Here is a 19,983-nt window from a genome sequence, read left to right as displayed (position 1 = left end):
TGTGATGGGGTGAATGTGTTTTGCATGTGGCAAGGACACGAATTTTGGGGGGCCAAAGGGTAGAATGTTATGGATTGAATTACGTCCCCGAAAACTATGTGCTATAAATCCTCATAACCTCTATTCCTGTGGCTATAATCCCATCTGGGACTGGGCTGTCTTTGTTATGCTAATAAGACAGGATTAGTATAGGATGAATCTTGAGCCAATCTCTTTTGAGATATAAAAGACATTCAAATGCAAGCTAGCAAGGAGAGACGGGGAAGACAGATGCCAAGCACATGAAGATTCCTCAGGAGCAGAAACTCAGAAGAGACAAGGACCTTCCTCCAGAGCCAACAGACAGAAAGCCTTCCTCTTGAGCCCGCACCCTGAATTCAAACTTCTAGCCTCCTAAACTGTGAGAAAATAAATTTGTTAAAGCCACCCGCTTGTGGTATATTTCTGTTATAGCAGCATTTGATGACTAAGACAAGGAGACGCAACAAACCCCACTGACAAAGCCATGACAAAAACTGAGAGGCACTGGCCCTATAAGTTGAACTTGATGCATCTAATTAATGAGGCCCTATATCTAACAAAAAGGCCATGGCCGGAAGCAATACAAGCAGCTCCAGCTCTAAATGCAACTGCACTTAGAGTGGAGTTCAAGGACAGACACCTAGCTGTGACCTCTTTCAGTTCCAAAAGGTTTTGTTCCCCCCGCTTCAGGCTGGGCCTCTCCTAATGGCCACTAACACCTCAGACTTTAGCCTTCTGACAATCCCGCTGCCTTCTGACAATCCCGCTGCTGCCCCGGGGTCTCACCCACACTGTTCCAGAGCAGAAAGCATCAGATGCCTCTCCCAGCAGCAAACCCAAGAGACTGAAAAGTCGCCAGGCAGACCCAATGTTCAGATCAATGGACGTGATAGGCCAACGTTGGAAAGCAAAGAAAAGGTGACCAGTGTAAAGGCGAGGGAACAGAAGCCTCTCTCCATCGCGTGGATCAGGTGGGAAAGGAGAGACTGGGACGTGCAGCCCTCATCCACTGCTAATAAATGGCTCTGTCTCATCAGGAAGCCATTTGGAAACTGCAGCCACCACAGCCCAAGCTCCCAGGACTGAAATGTGTGCTTGCAGCTGGTGAAGGCGCTCATTATCTCTTCCAAGACGCACACTCTGCTCAATACATGGCAGAGCCTAACCAAGTGAGCCCTCCCAATCAAGTTTGCGCTGGTGTGGGGAGGGAGGAGGGGCTGAGAGGGCCTTAGAGATGAGGGAGACACAGCACCCCCTGCCAGGTGTCTGCTCTGAGCAACAGGAGAGAGCCTGGCAGCTCAGGGGTGGGGGCTCTCACCCAGAAATACGGCTGGCCTCTTCATGCCCCCTGCTAGGCAGCCAAGCCAGCATTCACTGATTCAGAAAGAGCTAGGGGACATAGGGGCTTTTTTGGGGGGGGGATTAAAAAGAGCTGGAATTAGATATTGGTGATGGTTGCACAACTCTGGGAATGTACTAAAAACCACTTTAAAACGTTCAACTTTATGGCATGTGAATTATATCTCAATAAAAAATTCTTTTTTAAAGAGCTACTGGTATAGGGTCGCTGTGAGCTGGAATCGACTTGATTACAATGGATTTTGGGTGCATCTGCTAGGGGCCACCAAGCAGCGGGAACACCGTGGTGGCTGAGAGAGTTTCGCATCTAACAGGGGAAACAAACACCACATAAATACAGAAGAAGACCTGGTCCTTTCCTCTTGGCTGGCAGTCTCTACTCCCAGCCCCTGAGGGGAGGTACAAGGAGGAGGGACAGAACACAGCCTTGAGGCAAACAAACCCAGAGCAGGCTCACTGGGCATGAATCCACTAAGGTGCAGTCACAATGCTGTGATGAAAACGGATCTTTTTGGGAAAATTCCTTCCCAAGATGGGTCATGAGTTCTGTCCCCTGGAATGCCCCAGAGCAGCTCTGATTGGTTCCCTCACCCTGACTCAAACTGAGCATGGCTCCACCCTGAGAGGAACAAATACAGGACCAGTGGAATGGAAGGAGAGAGAGGGAAAAAGAGAGAAGTCAGGCTGGAGCAGAACCAAACAGGGAGAAGGCCACTCCTGGCTCCACCTTCTGGGACAGACCAGACGAAGGAGTCCATTTCAGAGATGGGCAGTATGACAGAACTCAAGAAATAAGTCTCTAAGCCTTACACACAACTCGGGCTGGGATACAGCCCTGACTTGGCAGCGTACTCACGGCTGCCTTATAATATACTGAATTAGTCACTGGATTAACAGGCACAATTACACACACTGGCGCACAGCTGTTTTAAAGACACAGGATCCCCTTTTCCCCTGGCTGTAAATCAACCACGGCAATTGGCAACTGGCAAGCCCCAGAGGCACACAGTTCTACAGGCACCCTCAGCTGCAAAGCACTTCAGGGAAAGTCTCCTAGAACTGGGATGGTCTAACAGCAAGCAGGCACGCGCCGGGGGACGGGCAGGGAAGGAGAAGGGGGTTCAGAGCAGAAAGAGAGGACAGTGGGCCTTTTCAGTTCTGAGGCTTCTTATCTTCAGGAGGTGGCCAAATGAATTCACGACCAGGGTCTTCACAGTCTGACTGGGGTCTTCACAGTCCATTAAGTGCAAAGCAGCCTGGGTTGGGAAGTGACAACTGAGAGAAGGGAAGTTTTAATCCTGGCTCAGCCACAGGTTTGCTGGGCTATCAGGAGTTTTTCTCCTAAACCTGATATACCTAGGTCACCTCCCAGCCCAAAAAAGAATGGCACAGGGAACAACAGAGTGCTTCGGCAATTAAAATAATTCCACAACCTGGTAACGACAGTTCAGGAAGCAGGCTTGTTTTGTCCAAGCGGCAAAGGGTAATGCCTGAAAATAAAGCTTTAGAGTTGGGAAGGTGACCTAAGCCCTGCCCAAGTTTGGTTAAGCACGCGTGAGAGGATGAAAAAATGTCACCGGCCGCAGTGACTGCTCTGGCCCACTTGGTTATGGGGTTGTCAAGTGGAAATTTTCTGTAACCTGGTTAACGGTAACCACAGTTTTAACAACTAAATAACAACGGCGTCAACAACAGTGAACGCTTGTACAGAATCTGCTGCGCTACAAGATAGTGATAAACTACCGTGTACTGAAAAGGGCTTTTACAAGAAGGATCAGTAAGCCTCACGATAGTCCTAAAAGCTCTTTATTATGATCTCCATTTTAAGGATCAGAAAGAGAAGACTTAGGGAAGTTACATAATTTCCTTAAGTTAGCAAGCAGCAAGCCTGACTTTAAACCCAGGTCTGTCTTACTCTAAAACCCAGGGTTCTTCCATTATACCAAGCCATCTTCAATGAGGAATATCATTATAACCACATAAGGAACAGAAGGCCAGGGTAGAACAAACAGAAAATGCACTCGGCTGCTAACGGAAAGGTTGGAGGTTCAAGTGCACCCAGAGGTACCTCAAAAGAAAGGCCTGGAAATCTACTTCCCAAAAAATCAGTCACTGGAAAGCCCATGGAGTACAGCTCTACTCTGACACACAAGGGGCTGCCGTGCACTGGAATTAACTCAATGGTAACTGGTTTAAGGACTGAGAGGCTGTGTGATTTAGGGGCAAAGATTATTTACTATGGATCAACCTCAACGTAAATCTCTTCACTTTGGCTCAGAGGTCTCATCTGCCAAGTGGGAAAAAGAGAATTTATCTGTACTCTAAGAAACTCGTGACAAAAATAAATCCATCTGATAGGTGTAAGCACCAAATGTCAGTGACTTAAGTCAGGTGACTTCTAGGCTCCACTTCCACAGGTATGTTGAGAGGACTCACAGCCAGATTTGGGGCTAGCTGGTGTAGAAGGAGCCTCATGTGTGTCTTGCACCAGCCTGTGGAAATACACGGATTGACTCCTTGGAATTGGTCCGCCCATAAAGATACTGAAAATAATATTTTATTACAAAGTGAGGCCATTGGGGCAAGGGAGACTTGACTCATCTTTGCTCATCGCTCGCTGTCTGCCCTGCCAGTAAGTAGCACATGCTGATCAAAGCCGCATGAATCAAGCAGCCCAGCGCCAGGGCCCAAGCTCATGTAAGACACAAAGTGGCTCTTTTGTTTGCCTAGCATCCAAGATCCTTGGGAGACTCTGCAGGCAGCCTGAAATTGCCAAGTTCTCCCTTCAGCCCATCCCTCACAGGAGAGTAGGGGTACAGCCACAGAAAGCCAGAAAGTCCCTACAAGAGAGCCTTCAGAAGCCCAGAATAGGCATTTTATTAAAAAAAAAAAAAAACTTCAATTAAATCAGAGGTTAACTCCAGGTCCACCTTGGAGACGTTGATTCACTCCCTGTGTGTTTACTGTTCTACAAACATGCCTGCTGCATCAAGTGGCCTCAAGGCCTAGACTTGTGCTCTGAACAGCCCCTCCCTGGAGATTTCTCAAGCATGGGTGGGGTGCTTACTTCATTCCTCCCTTTCCCAATCTGGAAAATGGGGGCTGAAGCACCAATCTGTATGCCAGTGAGTAAATTTCATTAGCCACTTTTCATCTGGCCATTTTGGATTTGAAAATGCACAGAGGAAATTAGGTAAGCCCTAAGTATATATTTTGCTTTCTTGTTACTACACATCCCAATAGTAAATATAGTAAACATTTATGTTTAATATATATTTATATATATGTAAATATAGTAAATATTTATAAATAGGCCAAAAGTTTTCTTCTCTAGCGTGATAAAAAGGAGCCTAAAACAAAGCATACTACACAGAAGAAGGTCCCAAGAATCAAAGCCTCTTGTGAGAATGTTTGCAAATGTCCTCCCCAAACAGATTCTAAGTAGATAAGACCTCATAATTAGAAAGATCTAGATTCAAATTTGGGAAGTCCTGGTGGCCCAGTGGTTAAGTGCTCAGCTGCTAACCAAAAGGTTGGTGGTTCAAACCCGCCAGGTGCTCCATGGGAGAAAGATGTTTCAGTCTGCTTCTATAAAGATTTACAGCCTAGGAAACCCTATGCGGCAGTTCTGCAGTTCTACTCTGTCCTACAGGGTCGCTATGAATCAGAATCGATAACAGTAGCTTTGATTTGGCTTGGTTAGATTCAAATTTGTGACTCGAAAAACCCTATGGCCTTGTACAAATTATGTGAACCTTTCCAAGACTGGGAGCCCTGGTGCAGTGGTTAAGGGCTTGGCTGCTAACCAAAGGGTTGGCAGTTCGAATCCAGCAGCTACTCCTGGGAAAACCCATGGGGCAGTTCTACTGTGTCCTATAGGGTTGCTATGAGTCGGAATTGACTCAAGGGCTATGGGTTTGGCTTTTGAGCTTTTCCAAGACTTAGTTTCTTGTTTACAAAACAGATTAGAACACCAACCTCATAGGGTTGTCTGGAGGATGAGATTATTCTTGTAAAGCAGCATACAAGGGACCTGACACATAGTAGGTGCTTCATAAATGTTCAGTTCACTTCTTACTCCTCCCAACTGAGACACTGATATGCAGAGATCAGAAACAAGTACACAGCTGTTTTGAAGACCATTTAGTTTCCATTAGGAGGCCAGAAAGGTGTAAGTTTGAACTCTTGATCTTATGTAAAATTCAGGATGCATTTCCCGTATACACACATGACTCACCCCTAGGGAGTACATATGTACTTAGCATCACCACTGTGTATCATCTCTCACTAATTTAATAACACTCCTTGCATCACCAGTGACTCCAGAGGACTTTCTAAGCGGTAACTCATTAATGTTCCCACTCTCTCCCAATGAAGGGCAGCTCACTCACTAGCAGCTTCCTTCTTCTTCCGAGCGTACAAAGACGATGCAAGATGTGGCTATAATCTGGCAGCTTAGAGTGAAAAACAGACCCAGGTATCCTGAGTCTGACACCAGGCAATAAAAGGTAATAGGTCTTACCCAGTCTATAACATAGAAAATGTTCAAAACAGGAAAACGTAAGACCAAAGACCCCTGAGACCTGATCCAAAACTATTCATAAGCAAAGGGTGCAAAGCTAGAGGCCTGAACCCACACAAAGCTAGAATTTACTTTACAAGATGAAATTTTCCTGGCAAGTTATTAAAGTCAGTGCCCAGGTTTTAAAACTCCAAGCCTAAAACAATCATCTCCAGTTTTCCTACCATCAGCCGTACCATCTTTTACATTCCACCCCCGCCTCCTCTTCTCCAATAATCCAGAGGCGTCCCAGGACCCTGCTGGACCTTAGGGTTTACACCCACTCCTAGAAAAACAGTGTAACAAACTGTCATCTGGCCTTGGAACGCTCCAGCTTCCAGAATGACCAAAAAAGGGAGGAGAACAGCAGAGAGCCTGACTCCTGTTACATTAGGGGGATCATCTAATACAACTTGGCTAAACTCTGAGTGTATAACACCTGGTGCCACAGCTAATTCCCTCTGCCTTAAAAGGGAAGTAACAGGAAAAAGGAAACCCTGGTGGTGTAGGGGTTAAGTGCTATGGCTGCTAACCAAGAAGTTAGCAGTTCGAATCTGCCAAGCGCTCCTTGGAAACACTATGGGGCAGTTCTACTCTGTTCCATAGGGTCACTATGAGTCAGAATCAACTCGATGGCAGTAGGTTTGGTTTGCGTAACGGGAAAAAGTCCACTCGTCAGATATCATTAAATCTTACATGCCTCTTTGGTGCAATTCTTTCCCATAACATGCAGTATGAAATTCAAAGGTGGGTTTTTGTTTTTTTTGGAGGGGGAGGTGGGCTTATATTTCCCCCGAAATGCTCTTTCAGCTAACGGAAGTTCCTGATACTCAGTAAAATGCACCTCAGTTGCTAAAAGGGGTAAACTGAGGTACAGAAGAGAAAAGCAACATACCCTATATCTCAACATAGGAAAACAGACTGGACAAGAATTCTTGTCAAATCTTACCTGGATTTAAAAATAAATGTACTTCTCAAAGTCCAAAGTCAACCTACCTGAGAGGGAAATCATAAATTTGTCCAGTGGCCTGTAGGGTAATTCACTTTTTTTTTTTTTTTTCACTTCTTGAGAAGGAGAGAACGTGCAGCCCTACTAAAAGTCTGTCTAATGGCTTGGCATCATGCTTCCCAAAGAAAAGGGTAACTCTGACGGACCGTTCTCAAAGTGTAGAAAAAAACATCAAAAAATGAGTTTGCAGATAAAAACCGTGTACAAGCTGGGCTCTTTGACGCTATAGAAGCAAGGTGGCCTGTGCTTACAAGCCAAGGTACACTTGTCGCTTCTTGTGTGCTCGGGAAACCAAAGCAGGTGGCATCTTGTCTGCTCCGACTCCACCGGGCAGCCCGAGCCCGCTGCAGGGTCAGCTGGCTGCTGCCCACGACAGCATTCCGTGAGCAGCCAGGAGTAACCTGGCCTGGGCCCTCCCCTGGCACGAGCGAGAGGCCGGCCGGCTCACTGGGCTGGTTAGGGAGCAGCGCTGAGATGGCTTTCAGCGGGATGCCTTCCTGCTGCAGGAGGGAACTGTTTACAGTGGGCGGTGCACCGAGCCTGGGCAGCTCAGACGAACGAAGCTCATTACTCAGCCCACATGCTCAGAGGATGCAGCTGGAGCTGGCTGCTTCACCTACCAGACCTCCAGCTACATCTGCTTCCTCCAGACCAGACCCAACCGAGGCGCTGCTTTCCGCTGCAACTGTAGCAAAGGTTGATGGAAAAGGGAAGCTGTTTCATGGAGGGTAACCGCGAGGAAAACAGGACTCATGGCCCCATATCAGCCCCGAGACAAAGTGCCTCAGTTTCTCCATCTGTAAGCAAGGCAGGTCACAATTCCTAACATTGCTCTCTGAAAGTTAATCTTATGAAGGGATCCAACATTCCTGGATGACTGCATCAACAGTAACAGAATTTGGGGGTCAGGATGACAACACCCCCATTTTGTCTATGTTCTCTCCAAGCCTTAATTACTGTAAATGTTACCTGGCATCACTGAATGGCAGTGTGGGGAGGAAACTCATAGATCATCTTCTCCAATTAATTTATCTGACTGATAAAGAGAATGAGGTCCAGAAAAATAAAATGACTCGTCCAAGGTCACACAACCTGTCAGTTGCAAAGCCATGGCTACAGTCCAGGCCTCCAGGCTCTCCAGCAATGATGGGGCCTCCAGAGTACAAAGCCACTTATCATGTATGTCATATTTACTCCTACGGTGCTGACAGGTCACCCTTTATCATTCATGATTCCTGATTATATTCTGGGCATTTAATTAGTATTTCAACCTATGCATAAGGTGGAGTCCTTGGGTGGTGCAAACAGTTAGATACTCAGGTGCTAATCCAAAGGTTGGAGGTTCAAGTCCACCCAGAGATGAGTCAGAAGAAAGGCCTGGCAATTACATCCAAAAAATCAGCCACTGAAAACCCTGTGAAGCACAGTTCTACTGTGACACACATGGGGCTGCCATGAGCTGGAATCCACTCCACAGTAACTGGTCACTGGTTATGCGTTATGTATAGAATTAATTTAAATTTTAGACAAGCAAAATCAAATAGATAAGAAAGATGTCTACATACTACAAGAGTAAATGTCAATCACACACACTCGTCCACCGAAAATTTCCTGTGATGAATGGTTTGAATGGTATTTTAAAATCATACGCTTACTTTTAACATGATTGATAAATAATGAGTTATCCCCGCACAAGACTGTAATCACATAAAAACATAATTAACTGAGAGCAGGTATAGCCCTTGGCATAAGAGTTCCTAAGTGCCCCAAAAAACCGAACCCTACAAACACGCACTAGGATTACGAGATTCTCTTGCCTGACTCAAGACCTTTATTTTCCATTTAGACCTTAAAAATACGTACCTGATTGATTTGTCATCTCTTCTGAGGCTTAACGCTTATTCTGATGAACTGATACGGAGGTTTTAACAACTAACAGTGTGAGTGGGAGGGAAAATAATGCTTAAAAAAAAAAAAAAAAACCACCTTTCTCATAAGCCAATGCCATGAAACTGCCCTTTCCTGAACATTCCCCTACTTTCAAAACCAAAATTCATCCTGAAATTTGAAACACTCCAAGAGCTCCTGGCCTCACACTTTCTGCTATCTCCCCTCTCTATATTCTTATTTCTATCTTCATACTTCCTTTACCCATTCTTTTGCTCAAACATTCTGTATCTTCCCACGCCGCTCTCTATATCTCAAATAATTGTTTCCTGTTCGAATGCCTCCTTCAAATGTTTCTGAAATGCTCATGTCCTCCATGAAGCCTACCCAGAAAACCATTCTAGACTCGAACTGTTGGAAGAAAGGGCCCAAAAGACACATGAAATATAATCATTAATCGACAAATATTTTGATAAATTCAAACAATGGTCCTCCTGCACTTTTTGCCACAGAAGTGCCTAGAGTACAAGTGTTATGGACTGAATTATGCACCTCCACCCCCCCACCCCCCACCGCCAAAATATGCCCTGTAAATCCTAACCTCCATGTCTGTTATATTCCCATTAGGGACTGGGTTGTCTTTGTTATGTTACTAAGGCAGGATTAGTGTAAGCTGTATTTTAAGTCAATCACTTTTCAGATATAAAAGAGATTAAACAAGTGAGCAAATAGGGAGAGGGGAAGAGAAATGCCAAGCACATGAAGACTGCCCAGGGGCAGATGCTCAAAACAGACGAAGACCTTCCTCCAGAGCTCCCAGTGAAAGAGAGCCTTCCCCTAGAGCCAGCACTCTGAATTTAGACTTCCACGCTCCTGAACTATGAGAAAATAAACTCCTGTTTGCTAAAGCCACCCACTTACAGTATTTCTGTTACGCAATACTAGATAACTAAGACAGAATTTGATACTGAAAGAGTGGGGTGCTGCTCTAACAGACACCTAAAATGTGGAAGTGGTTTTGGAATTGGGTAATGGGCAGAGATTGGAAGAGTCTTAAAGTGTCCAACAGTAAAAGCCTAGACTGCCTTGAAGAGACTGCTGGTAAAATAATGGATGTCAGGCAATTCTGAGGAGGACTCAGAAGGAAGTGAGAAGAGCTACAGAGAAAGTCTCTTATCACCATGGAGAAAACACACTGTGCCTGCAAAGAAAGAATGCTATTAGAAACGCGGACACTATGTGCTTCTGATAAGGCTTTAAAAGAAAATGATGAACATGCAATTGGACAATGGAGGAAGTGTGATGCTTTTTATGCAGTGGCAAAGAACTTGTCTGAACTATGTTCAAATGTTTGGGGGAAGGCAGAACCTGCAAGTGATGAATGTGGATATCTGGCTGATAAGATTTCTAAGCAAGATCTGAAAGAGGCTGTGTGGTTTCTCCTTACCACTGATAGTAAAATGTGAGAGGAAAGAGATGCGCTTAAAAATGAATTGTGCAAAATGAAAACAGAACTTAAAAGATTTGGAAAATTCTGTTGTACGAACTAAGAATATGTGTCCTAGAATGGTCATCAAGGATGTGGCTACCCAATCTTTTGTTAAAGAGATTAAGCCCGTGACTGATGGATCTAACCAAGTCCCACAGCAGAAAAACCATTAGCTTAGACTGAAGGGGGCAGAGAAAGAATGCCTCCTGGAATTCTACAGCCAGGAAACAGGTCAAAGGAGACATCTGTTGTCCTCCAAGAAAAGAAAAGGACCATCCTGGAGCAGCTCAGAGATGAGCAGAACTGCTAGAAGAAGCAGGGGAAGCAGAAAACCCAGTGCCGTCGATAACCACTTCGCCACCAGGGTTTCCATGGGAAGCAGGGCCTTCTCAATTTCAATGGGTGGGGCTAAGGTCTCTTGGATCTCAAAGGGCGAGGCCATGGCCTCTGGGGTCTCAAAGTGTGGGGTAATGGCCTCCTAGGTTTCTAAGAGTCAGATCCTCATCAACTCAGTTCCAGAGTGTGGGGTTGCCATTCAGTTTGGCCAAGGGGATGGGGCCACGGCCCAAAGCTGAGGGGGTGGGGTTGCCATGCCCAAAGGGCAGAAGAAAAAGGCCTGCCAGGGCCAAAGAAGTGGGATTGCAACTCAGATGGACGAGGAGAATGGGGCCACCCAAAGCCGAGGGAGCAGAGTTGCCATTCCAGCAGGCCTGGAAGACAGAGCTGAAGCCCAGAGCCCAGGGGCCTCCACCCAGAATCCAGAGAGCATGGCCAGAGCCTAGAGGGCAGGGCCTATTGCCTAGATGGTCTCAGAGAACAGAGGATTATTTTCCTCTGAGAGCTAATATAAACTGTTCTGCTGGGTTTTGGTACCCGTTATCCCTTCTTCCCCTCCAATTTCTCCCATTTGTAATGGAAATATATACCTGTGCCTGAGCCACCCCTGTGTTTTAGAAGCAGATAACCTGTATTCTAGATTTCACAGGTTCACAGATGAAAAGTTTTGCCCAAGCATGTAATATGCCTAAAGTCTCATGCATATTTGATTTAGATGAGATTTTGAACTGGGAGTTGATTTAAAACTTCTGGGATGATGTGATGGGTGAGTGTGTTTTGCACGTGACGAGGACGTATATTTTTGGGAGCCAAGGGGTAAAATGTTATGCATTGAATTGTGTCCCCCAAAAATATGTGCTGTAAATTCTAGCCTGTATGCCTGAAGTTTTAATCACATTTGGGAACTAGCTGTCTGTGTTATGGTAATGAGGGAGGATCAGTGCGGGGTATATCTTGAGTTAATCTCTTTTGAGATATAAAACAGATTAAATGAAAGCTAGCAAGCAGAGATGGGGAAGAGAGAAGCCGACCCTCATGAAGGTCACCCAGGAGCAGGAGTTCAGAAGAGACAAGGACCTTCCCCTAAAGCCAACAGAGACAAAAAGCCTTCCCCTAGAACCAGTACCCTGAATTTAGACTTGTAGCCTCCTAAACTGTGAGAAAATAAATTTCTCTTTGTTAAAGCCATTCACTTGCGGTATTTCTGTTATAGCAGCACTAGATAACTAAAACAACAGGGAATATTTCACTTGAGTTATTCTGACTAACCATACATCCATGAGGAGTTTAAATGTATTTGGAAATGCTCACACAAAAAGTGAAAATAACAGACCCAAGGTTACCCACCCGGCAACTGAGACTGAATTCCTAGCCAAGTGCAACGCTTGATTCATATGAGGACTTTCCCAGTCTATGAACTAGCACTTAAATTCTTATATTTCTTTTTTCATCCTTCTCCTTGTTCTTTCTTTCATTCTTTCGTTGGTTCTTTCCCACTTCCTCGCTTCTTTCCTATCATTATTCTTCTTAGCTAAAAGGGATGTTTCACTTAAATCCATTGTTCCTTCCTTGCCTTCCTAAAGAATCGAGGGTTTGGTTTTTTACTTTTGTTTTTGACTTTATCCACTTTAATGGTACCAAAAAAAAAAAAAAAAATTTTTTTTTTTTTTTTTTTTTGCCTCTTTTGACCCTCCGAGAGAAACTTCTCGTCTTGGGTAAACACGAAAACAAAACAAATATTTTAATTGCCTTCATTTATGAAATGATGGCATTTCTCTCCTACTCAAAAGTTCATTTTCTCATGCGTGGGTGCACATGCGCGCATACACACAGAACATACACATATGCAAACACACTGAGTGCAAAAACTTTACAGCTTCCCTGCAGAATCTTGCAAAGCTCAACAGCTTATCATAGCTACTAAAAAGCTACCGAGAGGTTCCAAATGCTTGAAGTGAACATGTTTGAGGTGGATTCTGAAGTGTTTCTCAGGCGCTGAGAAATATTAAATTATGCATCAAAAGCAAACTTAAAAATATAACTCATGGTTGGGGGAAACCACAGTGAACTCGAATTGCTTCAAACTCTTAATCTGGTCCTGTTAGCTTACTTTGGATGGTCTAACCCTATAGATTAGCAACTGAGAGTAGAATTTACCAAAAGTGTTAATCTTCCAAATTTAGTGTCTGTGTTGAGTGGCCCCCATTTGCTGAAAGAGCCCCAACTGACGTCTGTGGTCCTGGTGTAATTATTAATAGTGCCCCTTTATACTCTCAAAAGTGTCCCCGTTTGGACGGTGAGTTATAGGGTCTCCCCACCCATGAACTACTAATAGACTGAAATCCATTAGCCAAAAAATTTCCAATGTTACTTTGGGTCTAAAAGCACAATCTGGGTTAATATTTTACAATTCTTAGGGACAAAACCAAATGCTACATAAAAGAACACCTGAATAACATTTGAAGGGACAGTAAGAAGCCATATTTGGAGTGGCAAGTGACAGGCTTGAATCCAAGCAGCAGAAACTGGAACGCACCTGGGAAAGATGGAGTTGGTCAAATAATCAATAAATATTTATTGCTTGGACAACAAAATTCTGAGATTGACTGTAAGCATGGCTCCCTGCCAATGAAACTGGATCTATCACAACCTACACTACAGTACTACAGACTGATTCTTTCTGTATCTGTACAGAGGATATAATCTACACAATTTAAAAAAAGGAAAGCAGATAGGTACAGAGCTTCAGGAAAGTAGCCAAATAGAAACAACCCCTTTATACTAGTTGAAAAACATCCCCCAAAGTAAAAGATATCTTCGACCCAACTGAAAAAGTAGCTACAGACACATGGCAAGGAAAAATGACAGATTTGGGAATAGCCTTGACATTCCTAACCTTGAGTTAAGAAATATTAACAGCTGGAGGCACAGTGTAGACCTAGAGGATTGTGGACACAGAAGTAAATTCTATCAGAGATTCCATCTAAGCAGGGAGATAAGGCCAACATTTCATCTAAGCAGGGAGATAAGGCCAACATTTCATTACATAGCAGTTAGATAAAAACGTGGAGACTATGTTGTTAATATAAAAACTCCTCTCTGATCAGTCTGTGTGCAAGAATCTTAATTAGTGATAGAAGAGCCAACACCTGAGCCAAGACAAGTGGCTAGAGGGCTGTGGGTGGCTGACAGACCTACCCGTAGAATTCCAGGGCTCTCCTTCCTTAGCTTGTGCCTTGTTAACCCCAAACAATGTGCCTTGACACATGAAATGGATTTAAAAAAACTAAATTTTAGAAAAGTAAAAACTTACTTGCTGCATACACAGCAAACGTAGCTACCTATGACCTCTTTGTAAACCATATAAGAGACGCACTGCTTAGAGGGAAATTAAACTGCAACTGTACGAGGAAAGTCAACTAGCTGCTTGCTGATCTCCGTCTCTCATCATTCAGGCTGCGAGATTACATGCAGAGCAGTGTCAGCAAGGAATGGGGAGAACTGGGAGGCTCGGGGAGGATGTGATGCTGGAAGTGAACATAATTGCCTTGCCACCTGTGAGAGAGGGAAGGCCATCTGGAAGACACTGGGAAAACAAGAACCCCGGTCCTCCACTTCAGGACTGCACGTAAGCACTGCTCACCCCTTTAAGCATTCTCCTAAAGGAACACCTCTGGCTGGAGGCCCGAGTACAGCCCACGGAGGAGGGCCTACCCCCGGGCGGCCCGAACACTCAGGTCGTATGGGTGTCAGGCAGGGACAGCGGGGCGCCCCTTCACCTCCTGAACCCCCAGAGCACCAACCACCACTGCTCCAGAGTTGCTGAGAGTAACACAGCACCTTTGTTTGAGGTATAAGATGCCAACCAGAGCTCACCAGTTTGCAAGGAAGTTTCTAAAAGTGGGGCCTTTAGGCAAATTATGCGCACCTGGGAATATCATTTTCCTCATCTGAAAAATGGATAAAATAGCACCTTTCTCCCAGAACAGGTGTGAAGCTCTGCACACCCCGCAGGCTCAATGCGTGTCTCAGGAACACCCCTCTAACTTCTGAATGGCGAGACCCTACCTGCTGTGTCAGCCAGTGGGACACCATCACGGTCATGGGACTCTCCAGGGGTTATTCACTCCACAAACCAGACAGGCGTTTGCAACTTACACTGGCACCGTAACACTGCAGAGTTATCTGTGTTCTCCGATATGAAGGAAGCTTTCCAGAAAAATCCTGATCTACACTAACCAGCACTCGGCATTGCAGAGGGTTTGATAGAGCCCAGAGCACTGCGGGCTCTGGGAGGGTGACCACGGGCAGCTTTGTCTCCTAGAGGGATATGATGCTCCTACAGGGTGGTCTGGCCTCTTTAAGATTAAAAAAAGAAAAAAAAAAGTTACACAGACAAGAAACAGCAATACAAACCACCCAAAAATGCAAGGAATGCAAGCTCTGCCAACCAAGTAAATAAATAAAATGTGAGATGCCTCATAATAACTGGACAAGATGCATTTCTCAACACTACAGAATTGAAAAACTCAACTTTTCCATCAGCCCTGCAAACATCCCCTTTGCCCCTAGTCCTGGTGGCCTTCCAGCTCTGAAGCCACACTGGCATCCTCCATCACCAAAAATAACTAACCAGTCCTTGTGCCTTCATGGTGGCAGTCAGGGCTTCAGATACTCCAACACTCTGACAGGTACCTGGCTCCCTGTGTGTTCTCAAGGGCACCAAGCGAAGCTGCATGACATGAGCTCTCAGGGAAGCAGGTGAAAAAGTGCCATTTAACTTCACTCCTCTTTCCTTCTCAAATAAGAAATCACGGGAGAGGCATAATGCAGCCATCTCCCCTTCTACACACTGCAAAGATCCCTGGAAATTCTACCCTAGATCATTTTTTTGTCAGTCTGTTTTTCAGTTAATTATTAAACAGAATTTATGATGGGCCAGGTACTGTTGTAAGCATTTCATGCTTATTATTTGATTGAATCCTCACACCAACTCAATAAGGTAGAACTATTACTACACTCCTTTTACCGATGCAGGAAATGGAACACAGAGAGATGGAGTCATTTGTCCAATGTCACACAGCTAGGAAGTGGCAGAGCTGGGATTCAAACCCAGGCAGGCCGGCTCTGGAGTCCCTGATGGTAACCAGGGGCTCTTCAGTCGCTAATGGAGCACGGTCAGTAGGAGTTTGCAACCACAGTGATCCTAACAGCCTGGGCTCAAGACCAGGGGAAGCATCGAACCTCGGACTGTCTCTGCCTTCTTTCTTGTCCACACTGATGAAGACACAAAGACTGACCAAGCTGGGAAAGAGACAAAGCGTCTTTCCGACTCTAAGGTCAATATGGGTCCCCAGAAAGACACCCGTTGCTGGGGTGGAAGGCCAGGGGAAAGGGGGAAGATCTGCTGCCAGTTTTTGTTCTTCTACCAAAAGCAAACAACCAGAATGAGAATGTGGGCTCTCCTCTGGGCATTACGCTCACCTCACCCAGAAGGTGTAGTAGAGAAGGAGAGGACAGACCAAGCGGCTTGGGCTTGGGAATGCATGTGTTTGCTTTGGCATCCAGCCTCCGCCCCTCTCAGCAGGCTCCACACCAGGAGGGAACTTGATGGACGCTCAATGGCTATGACTGCTGTTAGCCTATTTAAGATCTGAAAACCCCGTTGCACTGTCGCTATCAAACTGGTATACTCCAGGTTACATGTACAAGGAAAATTCAATTCCAATGTTCTTTCAGGATATATGTTAATTTGGTTCTTAAAACTGTCAAAAATCCTGTGAGGTCTCAATACAGATGAGGTGGTGAATAAAGGTGAAAAAAGCTATTGGTCAGGCCCTAGTCACAAAGACAGGCAAATAACTCAGGTCTCTACTTTTTTTTTTTCTGCATCTCAGTGCTGACCCGGCCTCCACACTGCCTCCCTTTGGCTCTTATGTATTACAGGGGTAGGGGTATAGGATACACTGGTTTAATCATTTAAGCCACATTAAGATCCCAAACTAGTTGTCTCCACACATAAGAAACAACACAACCCAAAGAAATAATTGTGACAAATATTTAAGTCACAGCTGTGGACACAAAGCCATGCCGTGAGAAGTTAAACTTTAAATATATGCCCTATATGGTCTGATGGGCAGAACAAATCCCTACTTAGCCAGGAGACTGTCCTTCCACCAACAAAAAGCAGGCAACACGGCCAACGTTTCCTCCTCCTTTGCACCTGCCAGCTTAAGTCTCAACTGAAGTTTCTTTGTCAGGCTTCTCAAAAGTAACATTGCAACATTACTCAACTTCACAAACAGGGATTCACCTTACTTCAGCCCCTGGCTAGCTGGATAATCTTGGGTAACTTGCATGCCCTCTCAGTGCCTCCACGTCACTTTCTGAGGTATGGGTATAACATTCACTAAACTTCCAGGAAAAAAAATTTAACAAAAACTTAGTCATCATATTCTAGATATATTTTCTAGTTTCTCAATTTTTCCCAAGATAGTACCAGTAATCAAATCCCATTACAATGAATAGCAGAAGACTGTTTAATTTTTTTTTGGCAAGTTGAAATTTTGTTATATTGAAGGTCACTTACAAAACCTGATCTATGGCTTGGAAACCTTTGTTGAAAGAGAGAGCCATTGTAAAAGTGCTTATTATAATGGAAGTGGACTGTGGCATTGGGCCTTACTGACCCCAATTTACAGATGGCAAAACTAAGGGAAGTTACTTGATCAAGGTTTATTTTTATCCATAATTGTAGTAATAGCACCATACACTCAAAATTTCTAATCCTTAATACTGAATTACACACACACACAAAGGCTGCAGCCGTTTAGCATGATCTAAAACACGTGTTGCCATGGGCTCTTTTTCATTACCAGCGAGCACGATACATCAGAGGTGTGCAAACTGACATATCCCCAAGATATTTCCCAGATGACCAAGTCTGTCTCTCCCCCCATAAACACACATATAAACAAGCCATTTGTAAGGAAAGGACCCACTAGCTGAGTTTATACCTTTGCTGGGAACCCTCCTTTCGCTTCTCCTATATAAGGTTTGAATCAATTGTAACAAACAGAATTTATTCTGGCTTCTTTGAACCCCCAAACGCAGCCACTGCAGCAGCCTCATTTCTGAACTGTGGCTGTAAGTGGCTGAAATGTCTCCACCGTTCTGCCTTCAGCCTTGGGACAAGAAACAAGCTTAGCTTCTTCATACTTAGCTAGACTGGCGCTGAATGTCAGGGGTCCAGGACAGGACAGGCCAATGTCTATTTAGCATTTCTAAAGGATCTCTGAAGGACAAGACATCAGCTTGGCTTGTGTGGAAAGCTTAAGCAGTTTAAGCAAGAGTTAAAATAAACCTTAAACTAAAAATGTTCCCTGAAGTTTTTATAAAGCCAAACAATAGCTTAACTAGTAAAGAATGCCTGCCCTAAGCACTGTGCTTTTTTAAGAACTATCTATATGGGATCAAATTGACAACAGCAACGCAAAAGATTAGAAAGGAACCTTAGGGGGCAGTGAGTTTATGTTAACAGGGGAGGAACAACTCAGAAAACCAGGGTGAGAATGGTCCCACAACCAGAATGTCATCAGTCAGGATCACTGAACTGAACACGCAGAAATTGTCAAATTGATGTGTGTATATTCTCAACAGTAACAAAAACAAAGTAAATAAATAAAAGGTTAAAATAAGTGACTAATTATGGCAGAAGAGGCAGAGAACTGGTAGCCACAGGGAGCAGCAGCTACTTACTGACAATCAGATATAAGAGAGTAGCATGCTGCTGCAGTAAATTACGTTCAAGAATGCATCCTCTTCTCTCTGCAGCTCTTCACTTCCAAAATCACTCATCTCTAAGGATAGCTGGAGGAGCCCTGGTGGCTCAGTGGTTAAGAGCTCAGCTGCTAGCCAAAGGTCGGCAGTTTGAATCCACCAGCCGCTCCTTGGAAACCCTATGGGGCAGCTCTACTGTGTTGTATAGAGTCACTATGAGTCAAAAACAACTAGATGGCAAAGGGTTTGGTTTTGGTAAGGATGGCTGGCAGTTCCCAAATTCTAAAAGAAAGCGTCATTCCCTCTCAAACTGCATTTGTTCCAGGAATTCTGTAGAACAGGACTCTGTGAAACTGCTTAGCGCCAAAATGTGTCTAAGACAAAATGAAATTTCTCTCCTATTCCACTCCTCTTCAAGTCCTTACAAGTCAAAGAGTTTGGACACCACTGCAGCCAAAGACCCAAAGTCACATTTGGTACTGGGGTGTTTCCTCTCTTCTAACGTTGATACCAGAGGACAAATTTATGACAGATTAAAAACATGGGTAAAGCGAGGAACCTGCATCAATAAGGTCAGGACGTTTCCCGAAGTTAAAGGGATAATTTGTTAACCTCCAATCGCCTCGCCCTCAATGCAGAAGAGAGGATTTACAGGAGTATGGGGAGGCAAAACGATGTTTGAAAGTCTGCTCGGAGGCCGGTCAGTCAGACTGTCTCTCTGCTACTGCCCAGCACCAGGGGACACCGTGTCCGGCAACGATGCCCCCTGTGGTAGAATCCATCCCCTTTAATATGAAGAAAGCCAGAGGCTCCTCGCTCAATTGGAAAAGTGAAAAAGCTGGGATGAGGTTGCTGGAAATTCAATAAGCTTTTTCCCACTGCCCACGAAAACACAGCTGTAAAAACAAATACCCCCGAAACCAAGGGCCCCGGGCCACCAACAGTCCTCCTCCTGTCTCGCCCTCTCCAGCTGCCAACGCTGCCCGCTCCTGCACCACCACCGAGAGGAGCAGCTAAAGGGGAAAGCAGAGGGGACCGGGCTCCGGCCGCGAGTTGGGGCGGGGGCCTCGCAGTCACCACTCACCCGGGGAGGGAAAAAGCTCCAAGTCGACCTTCTCCGTCTTGATGATGGTGAGAGTTGGTTTGAGATCGACGGCCGCCTTCATGGTGCCAGCAGGAGCGGGACAGACGGAGTCAGAGCAAGTTTGTCGTTACAGCTGGTGTTTGTCTTTTTAATGGGGATTTGGAGCAGGGGCAAGGGGGCAAGGGGATCGGACTTCCTTCCCTAAATTCTCAAATTCCCACTAACTGCCCCGCGCCCTAACGGTGCGCGCCCTCCCTCGCTCCGGGGAAAGTTGGCACTTGGCGGCCCAGCGAGCGCGCTCCGGCCGGCCCGCCGCGCTCCGTCCCCCTTCCCGGCCCGTCCCGCGCCCTCTCCGCCGCGGCCCCGGGCAGGCAGTGCGCTCGCTCGGTGGCTGGCTGACTCGCCCTCGCCCGCGCTCTCCTCCTCCGTAGGGCGTTTCTCGGCGGCGGGCTCGGCGC

At 45.4% G+C, this 19,983-nt stretch overlaps 1 protein-coding gene across 5 annotated transcripts in view; it reads right to left on the bottom strand.

Moving 5' to 3' along the window:
* Positions 1-19,865, bottom strand: part of ETS1 (ETS proto-oncogene 1, transcription factor) — a 73,428-nt gene extending 53,563 nt beyond the window's left edge. For 2 of the 5 annotated variants that reach the window (XM_064268885.1, XM_064268883.1), the window contains exon 1: positions 19,526-19,862. In XM_064268885.1, coding sequence (XP_064124955.1) covers positions 19,526-19,607 — 82 coding nt within the window. In that variant the 5' untranslated portion in view covers positions 19,608-19,862. Of the gene's footprint in view, positions 1-19,525 lie in introns of all 5 variants that reach the window. The other 3 variants (XM_064268884.1, XM_064268881.1, XM_064268882.1) reach the window with 3 other exon arrangements.
* Between the last annotated feature and the right edge of the window lie 118 nt (positions 19,866-19,983).

The sequence above is a fragment of the Loxodonta africana genome, chromosome 15 (assembly GCF_030014295.1).
Source record: "Loxodonta africana isolate mLoxAfr1 chromosome 15, mLoxAfr1.hap2, whole genome shotgun sequence".
Taxonomy (NCBI): domain Eukaryota; kingdom Metazoa; phylum Chordata; class Mammalia; order Proboscidea; family Elephantidae; genus Loxodonta; species Loxodonta africana.
Note: the sequence above shows the minus strand (reverse complement) of the source record. Positions and strands in the feature narration are given on the sequence as shown.